Source organism: Aythya marila, assembly GCF_965140915.1.
Source record: "Aythya marila genome assembly, chromosome: 1".
NCBI classification, from domain to species: Eukaryota; Metazoa; Chordata; class Aves; order Anseriformes; family Anatidae; genus Aythya; species Aythya marila.
The window spans coordinates 125,832,028-125,843,189 of NC_139042.1; the positions used below are offsets into that span (position 1 = coordinate 125,832,028).

Consider the following 11,162-nt stretch of genomic DNA (forward strand, 5'->3'; position numbering starts at 1 on the left):
GCCACATCCTGGAGATAAAGAGGGTAGATATAAAGACAAGAGAGTGAAAAATTTTAAGAACTGCAAAGACTACTAAAAAGAAAAAAAAAAAAAAAGAAAAGGAAAAGGTTTTTTTTCTTTTGTAGCTTTTTGTTTTGTATGTTCTGCTACATTCATAAAAAGGAAACTAGGAAGACAAGAAGAATAATAGCTGTTCATCAAGTATTTTGTGTTATATTTGTCATATGATGCTCATCCACCCAAGGACTCCAGTATGCATGCAAATAGGTGTGGGAACCTATGTTAATGATTCTTTGGAGACCTGATGAACCTATATTAATGATTATTCGCATGCCTGATGAATATGCAAGAAATGAAATGAATATGCATATATCCCACTAATATAAGCGCACTGCCAGTAACGCTTAGTGCATGTTAGTTAGGTGGAGAGATCCCCCACACATCCAGCGCCATAACAAAGAATACCTGCTTAATAACTTAGGTTATTGAGTTTTCACTGTGTCACTGTGCCATGACTTCCCATCTTACACAGGAGAGAAACACCCTAGAGCCCTTTGGTGAGAATGAACTCCTGTAGACATCTTATAGACATCGTTTGACCACTTCTTCATATAACTGCTGTATCTGGGAAACAGTTTCCCTGTGTGCATCGTAAGTATACTGTTAGGATAAAAGATTCAAGTGGAGAGTAAAGAACCCAAATAAGAGTCTATATAGGAGACATGCTTTCCAAACTCACTGAATCCTGTGGTGAACTCCTTTGGGGTAAGTGACCCATTGCCATCTGCATCCAACATAACAAAAACTTTTTCAAGCTCTTCCAGGCTAAGAGGTAACTCAGGATACAGTCTCTGAAATCACAAAACATGCTGTAAGTTCACTCGCTACCACAGGATAAGAATGGAAGCTATAAACAAGACAAAAATCCCTGTAATTTAGTTTTTGTTTGTTTGTTTGTTTGTTTGTTTGTTTGTTTTAACCCAGAAGGAAAATTGAAATATATCTCAAAGGCTGAAACAACATTAACTGAGGAAGGTATGCTCTTATGACTTCATGACAAATTTATCTATAATCCAAGCATAAAACCCAGAATCAAAGAAAGAAATGTCTTCACAGTCCTTGCAAAAACAGACATTAAAACTTTATGAATATATATGGGTCTTTTACTAGGTGAAAATATATGCTATTCAGTTTTGGAAAGACAATAAAATGAGAATAAAATAAAGGAAATTCTCTGTGGATTGAGATTTGCCAAAATTACCACTAAAAACATAGTTGTTACTTTGCATTCAGTAACTTCAGTGAGATAATACATACTGGAAAATCCTATAGCACAGCAACCATCTGCACTCTTATCTTGCTCGGCTTCACAGAATTAGCACAAGTCATCACAAAATTCAGCAACACAACTAGACAGAAAGTTATTGACAGGTACTATTGAGCATTATACCGTGAGGTTTTTGCTTTTTCAACATAAGCAGTTAAAAGTCTCTCACTTGCATATACTCAGACACGTTTTTGTTTCTGAGGATATGGAAAGCTTCTCTACCTCATTTCAGATACTTAAGTTCGTTGTAGCTTGCAGTGAATTTATTTTGCCACTGCTTCCCATTTCTATTTCATCTATTAGTACTAAAAAAAATGGATTAGCACAATGACATTATGCTTTGAAATCATGCATGAGTACATTCCTGCTTTGTAACATTTTTTTTCATTGTTTCTACCTTCCCTGCTTTCAATTTTTTTTTCAAGTCATCTTATCATTTTTGCAGTGTGTTTTAGAAAGATTTTGTTGTGTGGTTGCTTCTTTTCAACAACTTTAGAAAATATGCATTTAGCCCCTCAAATTGTATGATTATTTTAAGAACAACTTGATTAGTTTATTTTGAACACTGAATAATGCTAAAATGCCATTTCTCTACATTTCCTGCATGTATATGTGATTCAGCTGAGAATTTCACTTGTCTGAAATGTGAAACCAAAGTGAAAGACCCTGATTACAGAGTTTGGCTGAAAACAAACAACAACAACAAACAGAAAGGTAAAACAAGTGGACAGAATATATTGTTGGTATGGGGGCAAACTGCAAAGCAATGAATTTGCTGGACTTTCACCTTCCCCAAAAATAGAATTCCTGGGACGATTTTTTAAACTGCACTTACTTCAGCTTTGCATTTATTTGTTGCTTTTTCTGTGGAAAAAATTGCAAGGATTATCATAGAACCATAGAATTACAGAACAGCACATAAGACTTCAAAGACATTACTTTAAATCCTATGCATCTCTTTAACTTATCAGGAGGGTATTACATTTTCTAACTCTACATTAATTGGTCTCAACTCACTAAGGGCATTGGGAATTTCTCTTATTGTACATTCCACATAGCCAATTTTGTTTTACCTGCATATCTTGGCAAGTGATGAAGCCTTTGCCTTCCACATCACAAATCTGAAAGAACTCATGTGCTTTTCCCAACACAGTTGGTCCTGGGTCCTCTTCTCCAGTCCTGCTCCTCTCTGCATCTCCTGAAGGCACAGGACTGGCACACTCTCCTTGCATTCTGTCCATTGTCAGAATCTGGTCACTGAATATTTTGGGATGCTGCTATCCCATTTACTTACAAATTCTGGTCTGAACTCTGTGCATGGTAGATAAGAAAGGAGTAAATTAGACTCTCTTAATTATACTTTCAACAATCTCTTAGCAACCATCTGTTTAATTAGGCACAAAATCTTAGAAGAAGAAAAAGCTTTTTGAAAATGCATGCCTGCACTAAGGTTGCACTAAGGATACTGCAAATGGGATAGTGAATGAGGAGGGGACAGTCTGAGTGAAGGACAAGATAAAAAATATCCTAGTTCTGAAAAGGAATCTCAAAGCAAAATCAGACAGTTTAATAAGAAATACAGATAATCAATTAACTGGAACAAAAAGAAAACACGAGAAAAACGTATTAAAAATATTTGAAGTTACTACAGTTATTCAATTGGCACGCTTGTGACTGATCATCTTAACACCACATTATCACAATTTGTATCCAGTGCTTTGGAGTACAGTATGTGCATATGATAGCTAATGAATGAAAACTGACTGATGACTGATGGAATCTGATGGATTGTTTCTTTGAATTTATATTTTAAATCACTAAAATTAAGAGAGATAATGTATTATGCAATTCTGAAACATAACTTAGGTGTTTGACTTTCACCTGTGAAACAGCTAATTGCTAGTGAGCTTGGTGGAAAGACTTCATAAATTAAACACATTCCCCCTTCATGAAAATACTTGTGTGCAATTCATGTTTGGGTATAATTTTATCTTAAATTAATTCTTTGAGTTCTGATGGAAATATTTTTCCCTCTCCAAACTTATTCTAAATTGTACAACATGCAGTATCAATACAAAAGGAGCAGGCTTTTCCAAACTTCAAATACGTTCAAAGGCACTATTGAATACCCATCTTTTTCCATGGCTCACCTTATGTTTGGTGAGACTCTCTGTATGACCCTCACTCATTATCAAGTGGGTAAATCAAGTTTATAAAAAGTCTCCTTCACTGGAGTACTGTGTAATTGTGACAGACTAAGAATGTATATAGTTACCCATGCTCAGATGACATGCAGCAACTTGACTTTGTATCTTGGATTTGTCTTTCTATTTTTCTGAATAGGTCTGTCTAAAGTAGCCACAAATTTGTCTGATGATTTTAAGAGAGAAATAAATTTTGAGAAGCTTTTCATATGAAGGAAAAAAGCCCGACTGGCACAATCTGGAATAACTCCAACAGAGGCCAATGAGAATTATTTGAACCTGAAATGTACGTCTGTAGTCTCCAGACTACAGGTCTGGGCATTGCATGGATGTGAAGGTAGAATCTAAGAAAAATAGAACTTTTGCTTTTCTACTCTGTTTATTAGGTAGAAAAGGCTCTGATCACATAGAATAGGTCAGCCAGAGTCTACTCAATTCTGTGCTTGAGTTCTAACAGGCAGTGCTTTATACATCTTAAAACATACCATCTTTCAAGACATTCTTAGATGTACAGTTCCTCACACCTGTGGCTTGCAATGGCTTTCCATTAAGTTCTGTCCCTTTTCAAAGTGATTTATCTATATTGGCTATGGACCAGGCTACTGGACTTTGCATGCTGCAGGTAAGTACAAAAAGCACTGTAAACCAGCCTTGGACTTCCATCCATTTTCGGATTTTGATGAGCAAATCACTCTCACGCTCTAATTCCATTTGGATAAAATCTACAAACCTTTGATACCGAGTCAAAAGAACACATAGTTGACTAATTAGTCAGCCTTATCTGTAAGACCACACAGAATTGTATCCCAAGTGGGGGAAAGACAACCTAGGCTTGAAAGATGTGCCTGTAAAAAATAGGTGAGGAATTCATGGTGTACACATGTCTTTTGACATGTAAATCACTTAGTTTACTATGCATATCTAAGTTGGAACAACAAAACAAGAAAGAACAAGATGGTCTGAGCATATGCAAGAACTGGGTTCAAGCAGTGAACATAGTGAGGAAGACTACTGACAACCACCAGAGGCTTCCTGGAAGACCACAATCAAATGTGGTCAAACAAATGTGCATGTGTCAAGAACATTTACATATTTTAACAAATTACAGGAAATACTATGAATATGTTGATTATTTCTATGAAATATAATGAATATGTATGTTTTGATTGTGTATAACCCTGTTGTTTGGATGGTTTGGCACTCACACTAGGTGGAGAGATTCCCTGGGCATCTGGTACCATAATTAAGGAACACCTGCTTTCTAAAACTCCAACTGAGTATTAGAGAGTTTCTTTGACCAACTTTTACGGAATCACCATGGTAAATCTAGCATTCTGATTTAGCTTCAGGGCTCTTCCCAATGGAGCTGAGCACGCAGTTCTCAGAACATTTTTCCTCATTCTCTCTTGCAACTCTGAGCATCCCAGTATTGCAGTTCAAATACTCTCCAAAGCTGAAAACGTTTTAATGACCAAAAAACTTAGCTGTCAAAATCCTTCCTAAGCAGTTATAAACTTAGACATTTCCCAAGACAGTTCTCAAATGACGGAGCAGCAGGGAAAAAAAAAAAAAAAAAAAAAAAAAAAAACCTTTCTGAGAGCAGGCAACAGTTGGCTATATACACTACCAGCCTGCTTTAGGAAACTTCTTGTAATGGGCCTTACTTCAGTTATAACACACGACATACAGAAGTGCTTTATCAAGCACACAAATCAGATGTTTGAACAAAGCATGCGCACAGCAGACTGACCTACTCATTTCCGTAGCGTGTGAGCCCTCTGGTGGGCTCACAGCACTCTACACCCCAAAAGTCAGCAAAGCTTGTCATAGCGCCTGCGACGTTCCAGCAGGCCCTGGAAAATGAACAAGGTTAGTAAACGTTGTCACGGGCATTTGACTATTACACCTGCCTGGTCAGCTATACTCTTTCTCTTATTAGGAAAATTTCTAGCTTAGGAAGTGTGACCAACCACTATGTGAATATACACTAAGGGAAAGATCACTCCCTAATTGTTCTGTCTCTTTATCCCTTTCTTGAAATTTCTAGTATTAGCCAGTCTCAAAAATACAATATAAGCTAGCTGAATCTTTGCTCTGAGTCTACATAGCCACTCTCACAAATGAATTAGATGGAAATTAGATGGAAATGCCCCAGCAAGCCAGACTTAGACTACGGTGGTATATAGTCTAGATGAGATTCTCCTTTGACACTACTTTTACACACCTAAACTTCATTTAATTCAATAAAGCTCATTCTTGGCTGAAACTAGGGTATGAGGTAACCAAAATCAAGCCATCAGTTTCAATTTCTCAGTGACAGTAATATAAAATCAAGTTTAATTATATCAAAATTCACTGGAACAAGTGAAGCCAAAAATGATCTTGACAAGATCTGTCTCAAATTTCAAGGGTACTAGATAAAATCAAATTTTTCTTTTTCAAATTTCAGCAATTTCACAAAAGACACAATTGCAGGAACAGACCAAACTAATCATGACAGTATATGCTGCTAGTACTGTCCATTATTAGATTTCCTTAAGAAAAAGAAGATCTATCCAAATAATAGATAGCCAATTGCATATGAAAGAATAGAAATCTGAAACCAGATTAAAAAAAAAAAAAAAAGGAATAAAAAGGCACTATGCAGTGCTTGATAAAGTTATTTACACTTAGTAAACAGCTCAGATATGATTCAGAAAATATCATCATGCTTTCTAAATACTACAAAATGAAATCATGCACTATGGGAACCTCACCTTCTTGCAAGTTGCCCCACCGTTCATACATATCATAAAAAAATCACATAGCAAGCATCTTGAGTACAGAAAAAAAATAATAGAGAATGAATTAAAATTCTTAACCATCAAGGCAGCTTACACAGCAAGTAGTTTTTCTTAATTCCTGCAGTGTCCTGATACTTTACAAGTGCTGGTAGTAACATGAAAAATTAAAACTGCAATTTACCCTATGTTACTGGGTTAGCAATGCAATTGTTCAAGGCCAGTTTTAAATAAAATAGGCAGTTCTTTTCACTCATCCACCCCCTTCAGAAACTCAATGGTTTAAAAATTCAAAATTCCGTTAAGAAACCCCATATCCATTCCTTTAGCTAAAAAAAAAATAATCAGCATGTAAAAACACGTCATATCACAATCTGATGAAAATGAGCATAGCTCCAAATGATACTAACCAAAGATGTGGGCTTTACGAGATTTTTACAGTTTATTAACCATGAGGTATTTTGGGACTGGTCTTCAAAAGGTAGGTCATTGCTGGTACTTTGATCATGATTTTTCAATCTGGTTTACGGTAAATCACCAGACTTTTGAATTGCACAGCAGTGCTGATGCACAGATTTCACAAGTCATGAGGTGTGACAATCCCATTCTCTGTAACTGTGACAGTTAAAAACTTACCAAGCTGTTTTACCTGCATTTATGTCTCTGAGTTTCTAGGTTTCAGTAAAATATTTTTTAGCATTTATCTACAGGTAAAAACTTTTTGCCTTATCTTTTAAGTTTAGAAGACTTTTTCCAACACTCATACAAAGAAAATAATGAAATGATTATGAAAAATTGTATGGCTCACAATATAAAAAAGAAAATGAAAACACCAATATCATCCAGGGATACAATTTACAAGCTGATAGTTTATTGCAATTATAACTCCAGTATATATATATATATTTTTATATATATATATATACACACACACTTGCACACACCCACACACACATATATACTTAGGACATTTATATATATATGTATTTTGCTGCACAGAGCTTGACTGAGGAAAGCATCCTTCAGCTGATAGATGTAACACCCAGCCCTGCACATCTTGAAACTAATGAAAACAGTTAAATTCTACAGATTCTCTGAAATTAGGTAATTTACTCACATGCTGGCATATAGATTGACTAGCCCTGCTTTAGCCTCTTTTGAAAAAAGTTAGCAGTGCCTTTTACAATCACTGTGCCTAATTTTTCAGACTCTTATTTTTGAAGGAATTTCCCTGTTAAGATCTGCTTTATAAGTCACAGCCGCACCCTGTCAGTTCTGCAAACATTGACACAAACGGCTGCTAGTGTATGGCAAGAAAAAAATTAACCGCAACATTCGAGAAACTTCTCATTTTTTTCTTTATCCTATACCCCTTGTATTCAGGTCTGTGCTAAACACAAGAGAAACGAAAGTTCTCTCTTTTGCCTTTAGCAGCACACTTCAAAACACAAATCGTCAGAAAAAAACATGTAGTAAGTTTACTTAAGACCATAGTTACCATAGATTTATACAAAAAATATTCTTATGAGAGGCAACATTTATGTTTTACAGATACTGGAAGACAAGAACAACTTTCCCTACAACCAAACTATCATTTTCAAAATAACCTTTGTTATTTTGTCAGCTTCTGTAACCTGACTGACATATGAACAGGGAGATCTTCAGAACTGACCTAGTGTCAGAGTTATCTTTTAGCATTATGTTGAAATTTCTCTAAAGCTGATAAAATGTAACACCATGATTATTTTAAGCTGACATAAGCCTACTAAAAGAAGCCATTCTCTTTCCTATCACCATGCCCTGGCCTTAGAATCATTAAGGTTGGAAAAGACCTTAGTATACATTACATTTAGTCAAAATCTGTTGTATCAGTATATATAAAAGCATCTTGGTAGCGGTAAGTATCCTTTTTAACTATCATTTACTGTCATCATAGGCATTCAGTATGAAGACCCTGAAGGCAGTCACCAGTCACAACTTCAATTATCTTTTGTATTTGCAGGGAAGCATACAATGAGAATCAATTAGGCAGCTCTAGAAGTATGCAGGACATAAAGTGATTTTGCTGTGACACTGTTTTTCTTGCCCTAGTACATGAAGACTGTAGAAGAGACACTACAAAAAGCATCAGTTACAGCACTTTTGGGCACTACATTTATGAAATATTCTTTATGTAGGAGTTACAATACCTGGCACTCCAGTACACTCAGCTGTCATTCCAATTGCAAGCGTATCACCCCTTTTTGCCCTAGTACTGGTACCAGTATTACACAGAGATGTAAAGCAAGGCAAAATGAGCTAAAGCAACTTGCTGAAGTTCACAACAGTAGGCAGTGCAGTAGCAAATGAAGCATTTTTGACAACCACTGTGGTTCTAATCCTGCTGCCTTACAGCATGAGTGTTAACAAAAGGGTCAGGGGCTGTGAGTGCTGTATACAACACTCACAGTGGCTCCAGAAACATCCCTGTACCACCTCTGTTCCACTGTCAGCAGGTCAGCCACACACCAAGCAAACAGGCGGGGGTGCTTCTCTTCCCACAAGAGCTTTTCCAAGTTTTTTTCCAGTAGGTGCCTCCCACACATGTTGCAGGAGACTACGCCATCAAGGTGTGCAGCTCATAGCTCCGAGAGAATGGGCAGAAATGTTGATTGGCACTTGGGGACAGGAAATGTACTAATAACGGATATCACTTGCAGGCTTGCAACCTCCTAAAACCCTGCCCAGGCCCGACAAAATTGCAAAGGCAGCGTTCTCTTGCAGACCTCCCTCACAGGAAGCAGAGCTTGCAACAGGAGGAGCATAGAGGAAGAGCAGAGCACTGTTGAGACATCAGGGAGAGAAAGGAGAAGCAGCTGTCACTTTGTGCATTTCCTCCAGCAGCATTGCTAGGGGGGGTGATCTGGCTCTGCATGCTCTTCTTGTCTTTCCTCTCCTGACACTTCAGGCCCAAGATATCTTCCCCCAACTCACCTCCTGCAACGTCCTGCAGGCTCCCAGGCGAAGGTGCAACACAAGCCCTGCGCGCTGACTGACGGATGTTCCACACACGCCTCAGGGTGGAAGTAAAAGTGCAGGAAGATTGAAACAACTTTCTAAACTTTGTTCAGGTATGGATAGCATAACCCGGTGACGAGTAGGCTGCGCCCCGGGGGCGGGACAGAGAGCCAGTCCGGCCTCCCTCCACCCACAGCCAGTCCTTGCCCACACAAAGGGGGCTGTGCAGTCAGAGTACAGATCACACCTCGCCTCTGGCAGGTCTAACTCAGAACCAGCAGTAAGTCAACTTGGAGAGCCAAGGGAATTCAAATTTGCAGTACCCTTCTTGATCCCTACTGCAGGCAGGACTAAGGATGTGATCGCTTGCTTCCTGGGGCAAGGCCATTGACTTGAAATCTCTGTAACCTGAATGATACAGGGCAGAAGGGTTTGGAAGGGTGCAGGACAACTCATCCAAAACAAGAACTTAAGGTGATGACTAAAGTAAATGGACCAACTAGGATCTTCCAAGCTTGTGATTTTAAATTGTCCCAAGTGCAGTTTCACTTGCACAGAAGATGATAACAGGAGACAGAATTGATTTCACATTCGATTCAGAAATTTCAAGTAGCCCAAAGTACATTTTGAAAAATGTCGTGCTAGGGTATGTTAATGTCTACCTTTGGGAACAGGTTCTCTGAGTACCCCTCTAGAAAAGAAATATACTTTGTTCTCATCACTGCAGCATGTCACAGCTGTAGAAGAGTACTTTGTGCATGGTGTTCATAATGTACTTCAATTCAGCAGACTTGCTAAAGCAAAAACAAAGAAACAAACAAAACACTCCCCCCCCCCCCCAAACAAACAAAAAATAATAATGGTGCAATTCATCCCATTGTATTTGACCCCAGAATGGATAGCTTCTTGAGATGAGAAATAATTATTTATATATATATATCAAAGGGACAGCTGAAATAGCAATACAATAGGAGGTGGTATAAAGGCCACAGGGTCATAGAATCAATTAGGTCAGAATCTTTTCTGATAGCCAACCTAAACCTCCACTGGTACAACCTGAGGGATATCACTTGTCACCTGAGAAGAGAGACCGACACCCTCCTCACTGCAACTTCCTTTCATGTAGTTGTAGAGAGCAATAAAGTCTCCCCTGAGCCTCCTCTTCACCAGACTAAACAACCCCAGCTCCCTCAGCCACTCCTCACAGGACTTGTGTTCCAGACGCTTCACCAGCTTCGTAGCCCTTCTCTGGACACGCTCCAGGGTCTCATTGTCTTTCTTGAATTGAGGGGCACAAAACTAAACACAGCACTCAAGGTGCAGCCTCACCTGAGCAGAGTACAGGGGAACAATCACCTCCCTGGTCCTGCTGGCTACACTATTTCTGATACAAGCCAGGATGCTGTCGGCTTTCTTGGCCACCCAGGCACATTGCCAGCTCATGTTCAGGCAAGTGTCAACCAACACCTCCAGATCCTTTTCCTCTGCACAACTTTCCAGCCACTCTGTCCCAAGCCTGTAGCGATGCTAGGTTTAGTCAGGACCCAGCACTTAGGCATGTTGAACCTCATCCCATTGGCCACTGCCCATCGACCCATCCTGTCCAGGTCCTTTTGCAGGGCCTTCCTACCCTCTGGCAAATTGACGCTCCCCCCCAACTTGGTGTTGTTTGCAAATTTACTAAGGGTGCACTCATCCAAATCATCAATAAAGATATGAAAGAGGATGGGCCCCAACACCAAACCCTGGGGAACACCACTGGTGACCAGTCTCCAGCTGGACTTCACTCCATTCACCACTGGGCCCGGTGGTCCAGCCAGTTTGCAACCCAGCAAAGGGTGTACCTGTCCAAGC

The 11,162-nt window shown here is 38.8% G+C and overlaps 1 protein-coding gene across 6 annotated transcripts in view; it reads right to left on the bottom strand.

Moving 5' to 3' along the window:
* The window catches only part of CRACR2A (calcium release activated channel regulator 2A), a 53,164-nt gene extending 43,742 nt beyond the window's left edge, over positions 1–9,422 (bottom strand). For 4 of the 6 annotated variants that reach the window (XM_082756499.1, XM_082756503.1, XM_082756504.1 and 1 more), the window contains exons 1-3: positions 9,285–9,422; positions 2,401–2,638; positions 740–851 (exon numbers count right to left, since the gene is read on the bottom strand). In XM_082756499.1, coding sequence (XP_082612625.1) covers positions 740–851; positions 2,401–2,568 — 280 coding nt within the window. In that variant the 5' untranslated portion in view covers positions 2,569–2,638; positions 9,285–9,422. Of the gene's footprint in view, positions 1–739; positions 852–2,400; positions 2,639–7,428; positions 7,564–8,758; positions 8,795–9,284 lie in introns of those variants that run through there. The other 2 variants (XM_082756501.1, XM_082756500.1) reach the window with 2 other exon arrangements.
* Between the last annotated feature and the right edge of the window lie 1,740 nt (positions 9,423–11,162).